This window comes from Camelus bactrianus, chromosome 11, assembly GCF_048773025.1.
Source record: "Camelus bactrianus isolate YW-2024 breed Bactrian camel chromosome 11, ASM4877302v1, whole genome shotgun sequence".
Classification (NCBI taxonomy): domain Eukaryota; kingdom Metazoa; phylum Chordata; class Mammalia; order Artiodactyla; family Camelidae; genus Camelus; species Camelus bactrianus.
The window spans coordinates 30,469,409-30,486,344 of NC_133549.1; the positions used below are offsets into that span (position 1 = coordinate 30,469,409).

The following is a 16,936-nucleotide window of genomic DNA, read 5'->3' on the forward strand; positions in this document are numbered from 1 at the left end:
TTGTAAGCACACTGAACCCTCACCAATACTGACTTCTTGTGGGCAGAAATGCTTGTTTTCCCAGCACCTTGAAACTTGGTTCATAGAAAGCTCTCAGTATTTGTTGATCAAGTTGTTTTGTTTTTGGATGACAAAGAAGTATCACATTTCTGGTACTTTAAGAAATGGTATTTTAACACGATTAAAATCTCTAATGCACACGAGTCAAATCCTAAGAGTACATGAAACAGGCTTAGATGAATCTCTCTGATGTGGATGGTGGGGGTGTAGGTCAAGTAAACTTGAAAAACCAGGCTCCAATGAGTAAGACCCATAGGAAACAGCTTTCCTAACTGGCTTTAGACCAACTAAAACCTATTTTTCCCATAGAAACTTTGGCATCTGTCATGCAGTGTTTTTCCTTTTTTTTAAAAAAAAAAATTTTATAGAGATTATAGTTTCTACTGGACAAAATTTCAACAGTAACAATCTTATGCTAATTCTTTGAATTCCCTTGAGATATTTTTCTAGGTGGAACACTAACATTCTGAACCAAGTTTTTAGACTGGGGATCTCATGCACTGCTAAAATGCAGTTTTCTTTTGAAGGAACTCAAGGCAAGGAGGTAATTTTTGACTCTCCAGTGCCTAAACCTTACCTCCTTAAACCTGTTATCTTCTTTATTTCCTTCTACAACTATTTTGAGTAACTAACCACAAAGAATCACGGGTAGGTGGGATTAATAGCTAGACTTTTCTCTTTCTGGTTGTGCATGCATTACGTTTGTTTCCAGTTACGGGGCTTTGGCAAATTCTCAAGTGAATGGAGTAAGCCTACAGTCTACTTGTTTTAGATGTCAGTTAAAAAGTGTTTATATGTGTTATAAATATATGAAGAAATAGTGCTTACAATGAATTGTGTTTCTAAGACTTGCATAAACATTCCTTCCTTTAGGGAAGTGATTATTAAGGAGTGGGGTGGAACGCATGTACCAGGCTCTACATTCCCCCTTCATAAATATTCAGATATATTCCTTTTTTTCTTTCTCTGGAATCAGTGCTATAGTGAACCACGAACTGCTGTGTGTCATATCCATTTATATGTCATTTATATATTGTTTTGGATTTATCAGTGAATGAAATGTTTCCAGTTAGAATTCTACAAAAATATAAGAAGACACTCTGTTTAAATTACATTATTTATTTTTACATTATCCCTCTTAGTCCTGCATGCATTGTTAGCACAAAAAGTTGAACTTGATCACAACCTCCTTTGAAGTGACAGTAGGTACATAATCACCATCTGAAGACTTTCTTCACAGATGGCCCAAGAATTCCAGGCCTTGGTAACACTGTCAGTAACCTATACAATGTTCAATAGAAAAATTTACCAAATATCCTTTGTTTAATGTAAACAAGGCGGGAGGCAAAACAGAGTATTTCAGTAACACTATCTTACAGGGCCCAGAAATGTGATTCTCTACCATGTTTTAACATACCAAATGTCACAATGACATGCGTATTTTGATTACTTGTACAGCCCAAAATGTAATTATCATATAAATTGTGGCTTTAGCACTTCACTGTAACTTTTGTCAATATCTATAAACTTCATAATTAAAAGGTAATTATATAATAATGCAATAATTTATGGAAGTATGTTACCATGAATTATGAAGTAATTCCATAATTTGGGCCCCATAAAATTAAGTGTGATACTCTTCACACTAGCAACAGTGTAAGCAAGCTAAGGATTTTGGTCCTTATATATATATATACACACACACACACACACACACACATATATACACATGTACACAGATAATAATGTACAATTAAACCAAAAAGCTATGAATCCACTCATAGCTTCCATATTGCACAGATACATGATGAGAACATTACACAGCTAGATGTGAGTGCTACGATGGTAATTGGCTAAGGACAAACTTTGAGTTCTATCAAGTAAAGAATGTGGCTCATTACTAAAAATAAACTCAAAGACTATACTGTTAGAAAGGAGGTTTAAAAAAAAAAAAGAATGTGCATACCTATCCATACCAATGCGAAGCGAGGCTAAAATTCAATTTGGAACTTGTTATGGCAATCGATTGCTGGGGTGGGATTCCCCACCCAAAACAGTGCATTTTAGTCACTGTTTTGCAAGTACTGAGTAACAGAAATATTCAGTTTCTGAAAGGCAGTACAAAGATGAATAGTCACACAGGACAATGTTTCACCAACAAATCCAACTCACTGTGAGAACTTGTGCTGGCTCTAGGTCTGAAGTAAATATGAAAAAAAAAGACAGAAATAAACTTAGAAGAGAAATAAATTATACCTTAAGCTTTAGCTGATTACAAATCAAGGACATTACAATAACTTAGGGAAATAATTATGTTTTAAGAAGCAGCATACACACACAAAAATATGAGTTAAAGCTTTTCTGAGCTTGGTTTCATGGATTAGCTAGCTATTAAGGTCCCACTGTGAAAATAGGATTAAAATAGTTTTTGGTTTGAGAGGTAACATCACTGCCATTACACCTACTGAACACTACAAGAACATTAAAGAAATATCTAATATCTCTTAATGTCTTATTTTAAATACGGCTACGTCAAAGTAAACTACAACTACATTTAAATGGAGATGTTGCAGTGTTCCTTGCATCAATAAAGACAGCAAACAAAATAATGCTTTCCCACCATCAGAAATCATTTAAAGAAAATCATGCACAAAGTAACTATCTCCCACTTATTTTTTCATTGTTTTGCTTAATGAATTTCTTAGAGTGAGCTAACAAGGATTTGCATTAAATTAGAAATTTAGTCTTTTTGTTGTTTTAACAGTGGTAAGCATTCTGGTGCCAAGAATATTAATAATTTTTTGATATTTTGTTCCTAATAGATGACAAAAACTATAAAATAAATCAGAAAAATGAACACAACAAAATTAGCAGTAGGTATAAAACATGCTTCTATGCACGCGTCACATGATGGATGTACAGATGCAAACATGCTACACAAAACAGCTTCTTAGAAGGGGCAGCGACAGTCCCTTTCATCCTGGAAGGTTTGCTCATTTGCTCCCCCAATATCAGCAAATGGAAAGACAAACAGGAAAGTGCTGCTGCTTAACATTTCAACAAACCAAAACAAACCAAACCAGACCAAGAAAGCTTAAAAGCAATATCTGAGTGATAAGCATCACTTAAAGGAAGAATAAGACGTGGACTAGCAAACACCATCTCGTAAATCAAGTACGAGCATGCTGTGCACGGCGCAGCGCTGCCAGCTGCCCGCATGTCCCCACGTGCCCACATACACACCCATCCACATACAGACCAATTTACCCAAGTTCCTTCATATGTAAACAGGACAGACTGGTTGGTAGGTTTGTTTTTAAATCTCTTTAGAATGATTTAAAACAAAAGAGTGAACAAAATGGAAAAAAAAAAATGTAAACATTCAGGAGGCCACTGGTATTTTGATTGCTGCCACCTACACCCTACCACGCATTTCAATAAGAAAATCAAATTATAAAGCAATTTTCAGAGAGGGAGAAAGAGATAGGAAAAAGGGTCTCCACCCAATACATGTTAATTAGCTCAAAAAATACTACTTTAGCAAACACTACCAGTGGTGAGCACAGATTCAACGCTGTTGCAAAAATGACACAGTTTAGATAAACTGGGACCCATACATGAAAGTCACTAACGTGGCTATGTGCACAAAAGAATAAAAGAACATTTCTTTAAAAAATATATATATTATATTAATCAAGAATTTCTTTATCATATTAAATTGTTATTCTTAGAAAAGCTGAAGAAAGTTAATGGTGCTCTACACATTTTTATCTTCTATTATTAACTCATTTGATGGTTCCTGAATTGTATTTTTTCTCATTTACAGTTTTTTTTTCTTATTTTGTTTAATAAGAATTTTGACCTTAAAAAGTTATAAAATTAGGTGTTTTTTTGCTACTTATTAATCCAAAAGAATATAAGCATCTGAGTCCCAGAGAATGTCAAAATGCCTTGCTACCTAAAAGGATATTAAAATAACAGAAATATCATCAAAGTCATGACATCAGAAATTTTGCAGCTTTTCACACAGGCATCAGAAATGCTTATTTCCTGAAGTTCCTTTGATTGTATCCTGGATTCAAGGACGTGCAATTTTATATCTAGAACCATTATGGTAAAGCCAATGAAAACAGTATTACACAACAATTTACTGAGAGTGTCCACTCATTGGGTTCTGAATGGTTCTGTCCAGTTTACAGCAATGCTTCATTTAAAAAGGCTTTTTATCCTCTCTCGGCTGAGTGGAGCTGAGTCTTTTTTGATGAAATGAACACAGTAGCTCTGTCCCCTTGGTTCCTTGAGAGACACTAGTTACGGAGTGGAGGAAGCGTGGTACTTCACGAATGCAACTGCGGCCAGCTCCTTACAGAACTCCTCCAGCACGATCACGCCCTCCAGCAACGTGACGTGGTCAACCCTGGAGGGGGACGGGGTGGAGGCAGGCAATATCAAGATATCAGCAGATCATCAAGTTCTGGCAAAATTTTTAGATAAACAACATGTGAGAACACTGACTTACATAGGACCTTCAGGCTCCAAACCAAGTAATCGCTTTCTGACTAACAGAAGTTTGGGAGTGAAGTCTTGAATACGCTGGATTCGAAGCATAAGGTCCCCAACAACCTGTGTCACAGAGACAAAAGGAACTCAGTTCCTGAACAACTACATGGGGGTTTTCAGAATAAAAAAAAAAAGACTCCATCTCCTGTTATTAAATGAAGAATGTCACCTCTCACTATTCATATAACAACCTTTGACAAAGGATTCATATCTATTCCTTAAAGCACAAAAGTTATATGTATCATTTAAAAGATTGAATCTCTTTTTCCTCCACATTCTGTACTAAAATACTTCTAAACAGCAAATATATTTCTCATTATGTGACAGTGATTATACACGATGATACTAAGATGTCAACTGGTCAAGTTTATCAATCCTAGAAAACAACAAAACTGGTAACTCACCCTGACAATTACAGAGAAGAGGGATCTACAGCCAGAAGCAAGGTTCACATATGGATCCAGAAGGTACTCGTGTATGTGTGGATGAGGGAAGAGAGAAAGTCTAGACAACACTGAGGTTACTTGTAAATTTACATCATATGGCTACGGAGAGGGAAAAAACAAAAAGATATTTGACATTACCTATAATTTAATAGATATACATACCTGTGCACTTAATTCATCATTTCGATTTGTCTTTTTAAGAAAGGAAATTCTACCATCTTATTCCTCCCTCTACATGCTCTTGTACAATGAAAAAATACATAACTAAATTAGCTCTTACCATCTTAATCAAAGTGCACATACCACAGTCCTAAAACTTAAAAAGAAAAAAAGCCTGCATATAAACATATAGAAAAACAAATAAATAACATAGAATGTGTCTGTTTTACGCAGGTTGTTTTAGTTAATAACAGCATTCAAGAGGTCTTCAAGGCCCACCAGGGTCACACGTAATATTAATTACAAACAACAGAAGACACATCAAGTATAAGACCAAAGATGGAAGGGACGGTTTTAAAATCTTTTATAGTAGGCTAATTTTAGCAGTGATATTCCTCATCTCTTAAATTATTCAACTACTGCCAGTTACCAAAAGCATGTACACAATAAAGTCATATACATCACAGAATCCTGTCAACAGGATGAAAGTACTTGGGGATAGAAATGACAACCATATGCCTCAAAAATGAATGAGAAGATTCAAAACCATGATTATAGACAGGGATCCCTTCCTTTACTGCAAGAATATTAACTCTTCCAAAATAACTGTATGTCTGCGTATAGCTCCTCACACGGTTTTCTGTGTGCAGTATCACAGTTTGACGTGAACTCTAATTTTTTTTAATTTATTCAACATATGTTTATTGAGGCTTCTGTACAGATGACTCTATTTTTTTATACTTAATCTGTTTATTCTTCACAGAAAACAGCTTGGAGATGCTGTACACGGTGTGTCAAAATCAAAGGCGTAATAGACAAAAAGAGTTGCTATTATTGTGCCCAGAACTTTCAACAGAAATCTCTTAGACCTTCCAGTTATCTTCTTCTAAGCAACCAAAGGAAACTGAGTGGCTGAAACAAAACTGACTTCAGTGAGAAGGTTGGAAAGAACTCAGGTGACTGGATGAGTGATGAGGAGGGGAAAGCGGCTCAGGACCAAGTTAATACTAACCATGGAATCTGAATTTTTACCCTCATTCACTGAGCAGTTTTTAAGCCCTTGATCATAATGAACATCAATTAAGAAGTGAATGTTTGGCACTCAGAGGACAACGAATGCTTGAGCACATGCCAGAAGATATCAAAGACACTGTTCTATGAACAAAAACTTAAGCTCAATTTTAGTCATTTCTACTTAGCACTAGATTTATGAACATAGATTTTCTGAATGAAGAAAACTACCCCAAGTCACTCTTTTTCAAAATCTAGCCGTAGGCAAGATTAATGAAAGGAGATGCAATTCCTATTAAAGGGTAGTTTGAAGGGCATCTCCTACTTGGCAATATTTGCAACAGAATAACCTCCAAGATTCAATTCATAACAATGAATTCACATTAAATTTTATTTTAGGCACAAAGGAAACATTTAAAAAAGTTTTTTGAAAAGAATGCATTTGGTAAAGAATGTGAATAAAATCATTTAAAATACAACTTAAGTATTGTACGTGACTTCATTTCAGGTAGTTAATTCAGATTTTTAGGTCACTAAATTCTGCTATTTACTGGTGCCTAAATAAGTAAATTGACAAAATTTGGCTTTAAACAAGGATATACTGCCACTTGAATTTTGTATTTTCTTTCTATGGTATTACTTTGGTTTTAAGCTTTATTTGAAGAAGAATCTGCATCTTTGGTTGCTTAAGAAACTTCAGATTGGCTCAGGTTATATTTTACTTATTTATTAATCATTGCAGTATAGTTGATTTACAATGTTGTGTTAGTTTCAGGTTATAATGTAATGTTGTGAAAATGAAAATAAATTCCAGCTAAACAGAAATCGTTCCACCATATACTGAAGTGGTCTCCACTTCATACTGGTAATAACTTTAAGACAAGCTGGCCTTTGGCGGGATTGTTAACAGTCTAAATGTTTGTATCTATTATTATAGGTCCCTTTATTTTGTTCTTTATACAGTATTCACCTGAAATGAAAGCTAACTGGGTTTTTCTGACATGTCAAATGGACTTGATCCATTTTTGACTGAGTTCACCCCAAATACAAGATCTGAATTTTAGGACAATAAACATTAACTTAAAACCATACTGATGTCATCTGCAAACTCAATCTCAACCCTTTTACTTAAAGACAAATGTGTAGATGGTCAAAATAAGAATTAAGTCAAATTAAAAAAAAAAAACCTCAACAACTTGAGTCTCTTAAATTTCTTTTAATACCTGCATTTAAAAAGATTTTGTATTCTCAAAAGAATTCTAAATTGCTTTTTTCATTTAATTCTTTCAACCAAATTAAGTAATATCAACTTCCCTTTAAAAACAAGAAAACATGACGAGTGGCTGGGTTAGTTGCCCAAGTTCAAACTGTTCCCTGTCAGAGCTGGGACAAGAACTTGGGCCTCCCTATGTTTCTCCTGGTGTTCTTTACATTCTGCTACGGACCTTAGTGTTTTACTCTCTTAAGATCACCAGTTACAAACAATAGTAAAGGCACTAAAAAAATTTTTTTTTAAATTATCATTATGACAACACAATAGTGCCATGAATAGTTGCTGTCATAACTTTTCAACTTCACGTGCAGAAATAGCTACTTCATTAATTATCCATAGTAAATGTTTAATCCCAGCCTGGTTACCCTGACCCTATTAGGGGTATATATGTACTAAGAAAATACAAACATTGTCTTTAGCAAAAACATGTAGGAAAGAAAGAAAATGAAACTAAACCAAGCACGCCGGGCACGTAAGGACTCATGATTATCTTTGAGACCTGACTATATAACGTTCTTACCCAAAAAGGCTTAGGAAATGAAGGGTTTTAGAGACAAAAGGTTTTGGGCCAGGCTCCACAGTGCACTAGCTAAGTCACATTAACTGAAACGAAGGCTTTCTGCTGTGTAAGGAACAATAACACTAGGAACTAGCTTGCCTATCACTCAGGGTTAAAGGCAGAACGAGTGAAATGCTGTGTGCGAATCACCTCTCTGAAGGGTTCTCAGGGACACAGAGACAGAGCTGTGAGCACTTCGGGGCATTCTGTCTCCAATGCACCCTGCGTCAGCTCTCCACAAACTGAAGGGGAAAAGTGCGATGAAGATTCAGAGAGGATCCTTCCACTCAATTCAGAAACTACTTTTTAAAAAAGTTTAGATTCTTTTTTAGTGTTCTTGGTCAAAATTTCTAAAGATTACTGACTTGATGCTGAGTGTTCATGTCTCTTGCATGTTAGTTTAATCAGATCTCAACTAAGGCGAGAGAATCAGCACAAAAAACACAATAAAATGATGAATCCCGCCACCCAGGAGGTTTACACAGCCATGATGTGCAGACGTAACACCTGCAGTAGGTGGACTGAAATACAAACACAGCTGTTAAGCATAAAAGCTAACCAACCAGCCAACAATGACACACTAGAAATTCAGCATGTGCTGTTAAGAGGTTAAAGGAAAAAAAGGACTTTACTCTGTGTCTTTATTTATTACTATCAGAAACAGTGCTGACTGAAGTCCAACCCAGTGAAATACTTCTTAATTATCATCTATTTGGCTTTCTGATTATTGAAGACAGCCTGTTTATTGAGTAAATTTCTTTTCTTTCTTTTTTTTTTTTTTTTTTGCTGTATCATTCCATTTATATAAAATTTCAGAAAATGCAAACTAATCTTTATTAACAGAAAGCATATCAGTGGCTGTCTGGGGACAGGAGTAGGGGGGCTACAGGAAGGATTACAAAGGAGCACAAGGAAACTTTGGAGGTGATGGATACGTTCATTATCTTAATTGTGGTCACAGTTTCATAAACATCTATCAATCTTTTTTTTTCCTTTTTCAGTTTTATTAGGTATAATGGAGTAAACTTCTTTTATAACTCACTATGTTCACATAACTATTTAACTAAAATGCTAAAAAGAACAAGTACTTTAACATTCAATTTTAAATTAATTTTAAATTGGTTAACTCAGTTTCCATGTTGAGGCCAGTTTAATGCCAGATTGTTTTAAGTGTACATCCCAGTGTGTAAAATACTTCAAAGCTCAACTGTCACTCTGTTCGCCAAGGAGAGAGGGAAGGAGGAATTCTAGAATCCCAGATTCAGGTCTCCTGACAGTCAGTGAGAATGACAAGAGCAACCTATCGACTGATGGCGATTTTTATCTACCTTTGAATAAGTAATTAACCTCTTTTATTCCACCTCCCTTTTATGAAAATGAGTGTCATTCACAAGTTCTGTCTGAAGAAGCAGGTTCATCTAACACTGTTCTGTAATTTTAAAGAGGCCAGAACATTCAAGAGTCAACCTGGAATGACACTTAAGGTCTTCTGAATTAATAAATCTTACAAGTTTCACTCTACCTGTATCTGTACTAACTAAAAGGCTTTCTAAGTCAAAAAAGGAAAGCACTCTAGTCACTGCCAAAAGGTGTTAAGGCTGTTAAGACAATGGCCTTACATACAATTCTACAAAACGTAGAATTATTTGGCTGTGGGCCAAATAAGTTTTAACATAACGAATGCATCAGAAGCCCACCAGTTGTTGGCAATCAAGCTCCATTAAAAAAATCATCTAGTAGGAAAAGAAAACACTATAACCACTTTACTGAAGATCTAAACTAGGACGTGAGAACTCATGGTGAATGGTAACAATATCATATGAGTATTTTAAAATTCATTACCTGATCAAGAATTCTTCCCATTCTGTCAAATAAAACTTTCAAAAAATGACCTTCAAAGAAAGTTGCTTCTAAATTGCACTTTTCCAGTGCCTTTGGAGACCCAGGCCACTCCCATCTTAAGCAGATAGCACAGTAGTCCCGGAACTAGGGAGAAAGCATTTGGATCATTAAAGAAGAACTAACCAAGACCAAGTTGAGATTAAACAGAAATCATTTCCCCAAATAGGCATAAAAATCCTTTCGAGTGCTCGGGTCTGCCATGTGTGAGACGCCACGAAGACAGAGAGGAGGGGCGTAGGTGACACCTGACTGGAGAGGGGCACGATGTGCAGGTTCAACCAACCAGCACCCACTCAGGTTGCTGGAAAAACAGGCGTGTCCTAACCCTCCCAAAGCACCTTTCCCTGCTGTGCTCATGCACTTTCCTTTAGAGGAATCTAACCCTTTACTTATTTTCATCACAGATTTAGAGAGTATTTACAAAGCAAAGTAAGTCAGCCACATTTTCAAATTTATTCTAAAATGTCACATGTAATATATAATATCCTGTAAAATACGTGAAGAGATGCACATCATCTGAGAAGGCAAGTCTGACTCTCCTCCGATGTGCTTCCCCAGGCATGCTGTGACAGAGGAAACAGTGCCGCTCCGAGTGTGGTTCGGAGACTGTTCACTGCCATCGCGCTGAGACAAGTACCAAAACTGAGAGCAAGTTCAGGAACTTCTCTCGCAATTTCACTGAGTAAATTTTATGTCTGTCCAATCTGATAAAATAATCAGGGCTTGTATTTTGTGTTTTTTCATTTTTCCAGTAATTCATTTTTATTATATTTTTTAAAAAGTGTTGGTCTGTGACAGATTGGAAATTAGAAGAAACTTCCTCACTGGTCCTCACTACACAGTTTATCAGTGGGATACATAATATGGACTTTTATAAGCACAAAAACATCCCCTATAATAAAAAAGAAAAAATTTTAAATTTCCCCAATACACAATTTACTTGAATTTAAACAAAAGAAATTTGGAGCAGTTTTCTTCCTTATTCTTTCCTTTTTCAGATTCTTCTTATTCAATAAGGCAAAATTAGTTTCACCTCTCTAGTTTAGAAATTACCTGAAATTAAAACAAAATATATTCTCACTGTGAAGCACTAACTTCAACTTTGAAAGAAAAAGATATTTAAAGTGATTAAAAAGCCAACTTCAGTATACTGTGAATTTTAAACTATTTGGCTTTCAAGAGATAATTTTCTTTATAAAAATCAGATCCCAATATTTAATAAAGCATTTTTATATTAACACTTAAGAAATTATAGTGTAAAATTTTTCTATCTGTTTTATCCCTTTTCTAATATTTCTGAAATGATCATAATTGCATTTTTAATCAGAATATGGAAATAAAACTTTATAGAAAGAATCAAAGCAGTTTAGAAATCCAATTGGTACTACTGAGGTTGGGACCACTTTACTGCCTCTGTTTTACTGTTACATGAAGGTACTTGCTATCCCATTAATCTAGTTATTCACAGGGTAATGTGCACTTGAATTCAGGCTTAAAGCATCATGAATTATCTACAGACATATGCAAGTTAATTATCTATAATAGCATACTTCAATCCAAAGGGTTTAAATGAAAATTAAATGTACATCTTTCTCCTTTGAGACATTTCAAAACCTCGAATTTGGTAAATGTGAAGTGCTAGAGGGGAAAGACGACTGAGAGAAGGTCATTTAAGTTAATAACCAAGAGGAGACCTTTGAGAAAGCAGCTGCAGTGAGGTGGAAAGCTGGAAGGCAGGGGAAGAGACGGCGCTTGTGCATTACTGCTCGAGTAAGAACAGGGGCGGAGAAGAGGAAAGGGTAAGAGCCTGCGGGTCGGAAGCAGTGGTGGGTGGTGGGCAGGGTCATTTCACAATCACATTTTAGATCAGTAGGGGAGAGGACCTGGATCTGGGGGAGATATAATTTCAAAGATAGAAAGAAAGGGAAGACAAGGAGAAAGGGGAAGAGAGGGAAATAGACACACACAGTCAGTGAAATAAGTAAGGTCACAGCAGGCAGTTAAAGTGGTGAGAGTGGAGTCCAGGTCTTGTAGGAAAAGGGAAACCGCTGGAGAAACAGCTGTGGGCAAAGTGACAAGGAGGTGTGTGTGCATTCTTACTAGATTTCATGTCAAAAAATTAGTTACTTCCTTACCTGCCTATGAGCATCTCGGAGGTAGGTGTCATATCCAGTGCCCTCAACGTGGTAGGATGATTTTGCTTCATCCGGTACCAGGCAGAGAAAACTTAAGTGAAAAAAGCCATGATCAATAAAACCAATATTCTCACAATTCAGTATCTCTATAAGTATTAAAATATCTAGCAATATCTTCAGTTTGGCCAAGTATTAATGCCAATGGAAACTTGAAAAGTAAAATTATGTGTTCTTAAGTACTTATTTTGAATCAGTCTTTACTATTTACTGATTCAATACTCTGTCGTTATTCTAAAGGTTTTATTAAAAAATTACTCATTCCACTTAAAGTAGAAGCACGCAGAAGACGACTTGACTCTTTTTACATCACAGCACAATGACAGATGGCCATGAGATTTGTTAGCCTCCGGAAACTGGCTTGTAAGTAACTGCACCTACAATTTCTATGCACCCTCATTTCACATCTCGCACCACATGCAGTTTTCTCTAAAGTTACCTCCCAGGCATATCAGGGACAGGATTGCAAAGGCAGAAAAAGAAAATTGCCAGGGAAAGGGTACTTGAAAAAAAAAAACCAACATAAAAACACAAAATAACACAAAGGAATAGCCGTCTGCTTTGCATATGTGAGTACATGTCTGGTAAATTCAATCTGTCAAAATGGAAATTCTCAGTGTTGTTCCAATTGGAAATTACTTAAAATTATTTACATTACAAAAAAAAGTAGGGTACTTTGAAGATTTATTTAACCACTATTATTCATTTCTATGTTTATATACTAAGTAGATCTTCTCTTTTGCTATTGATTGTTGCCTGCAGGCTGTCACTCGTTACATAAGCATTTCACAAAGCTGACGCAACCTTTAAAGAAGGGAAGACTGAGTTTATAATCTACCTCTGTAACCATATGAGAGCAGAGCTAAAAACAAGTAGAAGAGATTTAAGTCAAATTCATACAGCAACTCACCTATTTACAATTTTATGGACTTCAGTTTTCCCATCATTTTTGGGATGGTCTGGAGTAGCAGGAGGTGAAGAACTAAGCCACTCTTGGTTGGACAAAGTGTTCTCTGGTGAAATGTCAGTAAACAGTGGATCTTCTTCCAGATCTCTAAGTTTAATTTAGTGATGTATGAAAAAAGCATTTTATTATATTTTCTAAACCAAAAGATTCTCTGCTATGTTCTTAGAAAACATAATTTTGCTAATGAAAGAATTAAGGAATAATGAATGTATTTATATTTTATAGAGAAATTAACATTTTATACTAACATCAGACTTCAAAGAAGACTACACTGATTTTGTCAGGTTTAATGAATAGATAATACCACCTGTAATTTAAAGGGACAGTACTACCAAGACATCTAAATTTTATTTTTAAAAAACTTTTAAACCATTGGAGGTTTTTTTTTAAATGGACAAGGAAGAGAAATAAGAGGGGAGAAAACGACAATCCCATATGAAGTGCTAAGCTCCCAGAGTTGGAGAGAAACTTACACTGCTCCTGCTATCAGTCCATTCTCCACCACATCTTTATCTTCTGGGCACACAGGTTTATATTCTGTATAATTTCTTTCTTCAAGATTTCTTAGGACCAAGTTGTAAAGAATGTGCTCATTGGGTTTTTGTAAAAGATGTTCAAACATTCTTAATGTCATTATGCTTATCTGAAACCAAAAATGACAAAGGCTAACTGAAAAAATATTTTAAATAAACTATTCTTCTCGCCATCCTGAAAGTCACACGTTCAATTTTCAAAATGAAAAGCCACACAAAAAAGAGGCTGTACTCAGAACATCACAAGTACATCAAAATCAGTATGTCAAAGAATCTAAGTCCAACTCTAAATCCTTACATAGCTTACCTCATCAGATATGTGATCACAATGTTCAATTAACCTATGTCTTAAAGGATGTCTACTAATTTCTGCCAGAGTTTCTGGTTCCCTCTGTTCTCCAAGGATGAAAAACACCATTTCTTGAAGCAAAATGTCCGAGGTCACTTGCCGAACAATGCGATGAAGCAGAGCAGTTGATGTCAGAATACCCATCTCAGACCTGCCATAACAAACAGGTAATCAGCGGGCAAAAATAACATGGATGCAGGGATTTTTTTTTTTTTTTAAGTAAAGAGGTCACTCACGTTTGCATTAACTGAGGTTCCATAACACCAATAAAAAATCTTTCATGAACAGCTTTGGCAAGAGCAACAGCAGCAGTCTAAAACATAGTATAAGTATCATTACCTTTTCTTTAATGGGGAAGAGAGATTAATTTATAACATCAATAAATCAGTGAGCACTCTCCATCTGAATTAATATGGAGAAACAAACTTGTCTACTGACCACCTTATCGATGGCATATAAACCTAGATTAGATGTTAGCTATTGGGTCCTTTACATGTTATCTTGTTTTCAAGAACAAGATGAACAGGAGAAAAATATTATCCCAATTACCTTATAGTATTAACATCTCCCTAAAGAGGAGAAATGAAGGGAGGTCAGTGTTACCTTGTAAAGGGTTTATAATACTTAAAGAAACGTAAGGGCAGAACTCGAACTGTGATTTATTCCAGAGCCGTAATACACACAACGCACATACACACACACAACACATACATATATATACATACTTTTTTTTTTGGTTTGTTTACTTAGTTTCATTTATTTCGCTAACTGTGCTATTTAAGACAATTAAGACATATTTAGGGATATAAACTGAGGATTCAAATTTCACAGTTACATCTTTAAGTTATCAATAAACAACAAAAATATTCAAACCTTTTGTGCTTCCTTTATAAGTTGATCACAATAATCAAACCAGGAGAGAAATGAAATTAAGGCTCGTTTTCCTGGAAACGCTGAAGCATCTTCTTTATGACTGTATGAGTCCAAGCTGTAGGACACGGAAGAAATGCGAAGTCCAAAGTTACCCAAAAGCATTAATCCAGTCAGAACATGTGGAGAGAGGAAGGCACGTGAGTGAACTCACACAGTACAGTACATTTACACAGGCAAGCTAGAGGACAATCAGAAGGTTTTATAAATGAAAGCCAAAGGTGAAACTTTTAAAATAAAAGTTGTAAATAATTTTCACTGATTAATGGAATGAGAGACTGAAACAGAATGGAGCTGTAGCAGAAAACCCATTTAGACAGCTCCTCATACTTCCACCATAAATCTGACCAAGTGATGGGAATGAAAAGTTGAAGGTTCTCAACCACTAGGATGGAAGAAAAGGAACATAAAGGGGGATCTGCAGAAAGAAATGACCGGTCTGCTTCCTCCCTGCCTTAAAATGCACCACGGTAGTGAAGTTAACAAGTGGGTCTGGCCCACAGATGTTGATAGAATATAGCATGAAAAAAAAAAAAAAAAAACGAGAAAGAATCAAACAAGGGTTAAAAATGCACAGAAAAACAGTAACATTTTATTATGTCAAAATATTAGACTGCTTATAGGTGGTGGGATTATGGGTAATTTTACTTATGCTGTTTTACATTTTTTAAAGCACATAAGTGTTCTGCAATAATCATATATTCATGTGAGAATCAAATAGTTGGGGGGAAGGGATGAAAGAAAGAGGCAGGAGGTGAGGTCCCATACAGGCAGGCCACGAAACTGTTAAGACTGCCCCAGGGGATGTGGAACTAGTTTATAAAAAAAGAAGGTTCCTTCTTTCAGGGTTTTTTGTTCTTTAAAAAATATGGTCAGATAAAGTTATTGATCTTAATGCAAATCAGGTCTTAACTGATCACTATAACAGACAAAAGAAAAGCAGCTTTCCCACACCAATTCACTCCCAATAACAAATTTAAGACAGGCCTCAAGAAACAATCCTGTTTAATGGTCGCTAGTAATGTCATATTTTTCAAAACTAAAGATTTCTATCATTGCAAAGTGGAAATGGATTTAAATGTGTAGGTTTAAGAAGTCACTTTTATGGGAAAACACAAATAAGGGTTCTTACCCCCAGTTAATTGCTTCCACTGTTTCAATATCTAACGGGTCCACGGACTGAGGTAGGGCCTTGTACAGGGAGGCGAGCCTGTCTGTGAGCAGCTCACACAGGCAGGTGCTCTGTGTCAGGCACTTGGCGGCCGCCGGCTCCGGCAAACTCACTAAGAGCATCAGGCCCTCACAGGCCTTCACAGCTATTCGGCCGTCCTGAGGGGAAAGACACACCGCCCTTCAGTGCCTGAATTACATCTCTGTCAGGTTGTTTGGAAAAATTCAACTTAAACAGATTTACTGTTTTACATCAAAATAAAATTTTTTTTTCTGTAACTGTGATTATGTTAGGGGGAGAAAAAGTTAAAAAGACGACTCACAGGACTTCTAGTAAGATTTAACAAAGAATTCACTAAGTTGTAATCCTGGTTTGGACGAACAACTGTGGCCTCGGGCAGGGCAGCGACACTGAGGTTGTCCAAGCTGGCGGACAGCTCATCCATCTGAGGAGGAGGCTCATCTTCTAAGTCCGTGTGCTCCATTCCAGAAGCACCGGGTAGTTCCTCCGGCCGACAGGACTGTCCTGTAGCTGTTGACAAGGAATCGTGACCTTTCAATGTCTCTTCAGAAATTGCATTCGGTGCTCCTTTGGAAGTCAATGATTTCAACTTATTCTGAAAAGGAATAGTTGTTTTGTAAGATTCACGTCAAAAGCCTTATATAAGAGAAATAGTATTTTAATGGGTTTTTCTATAATACACATTCAATATCTAGCTATCATAGCAATGGATAAAAGTGTTATGACAAATGAAAATACTCAGACTTACTTAAACAGTGTTTTAGATATTTTTTAATTACGTAGGTATTTATGACACCCTTCAG

The 16,936-nt window shown here is 36.0% G+C and overlaps 1 protein-coding gene across 1 annotated transcript in view; it reads right to left on the reverse strand.

Annotated features, from left to right (window-relative positions):
- Nucleotides 1–1,163: 1,163 nt before the first annotated feature.
- FHIP2A (FHF complex subunit HOOK interacting protein 2A) overlaps nt 1,164–16,936 on the reverse strand; it is a 30,596-nt gene continuing 14,823 nt past the window's right edge. The window contains exons 6-17 of the mRNA XM_074373564.1: nt 16,435–16,728; nt 16,074–16,270; nt 14,885–14,999; nt 14,248–14,324; nt 13,970–14,162; nt 13,603–13,772; nt 13,073–13,216; nt 12,106–12,196; nt 9,911–10,054; nt 5,025–5,165; nt 4,580–4,683; nt 1,164–4,477 (exon numbers count right to left, since the gene is read on the reverse strand). Coding sequence (XP_074229665.1) covers nt 4,372–4,477; nt 4,580–4,683; nt 5,025–5,165; nt 9,911–10,054; nt 12,106–12,196; nt 13,073–13,216; nt 13,603–13,772; nt 13,970–14,162; nt 14,248–14,324; nt 14,885–14,999; nt 16,074–16,270; nt 16,435–16,728 — 1,776 coding nt within the window. The 3' untranslated portion in view covers nt 1,164–4,371. The remainder of the gene's footprint in view (nt 4,478–4,579; nt 4,684–5,024; nt 5,166–9,910; nt 10,055–12,105; nt 12,197–13,072; nt 13,217–13,602; nt 13,773–13,969; nt 14,163–14,247; nt 14,325–14,884; nt 15,000–16,073; nt 16,271–16,434; nt 16,729–16,936) is intronic.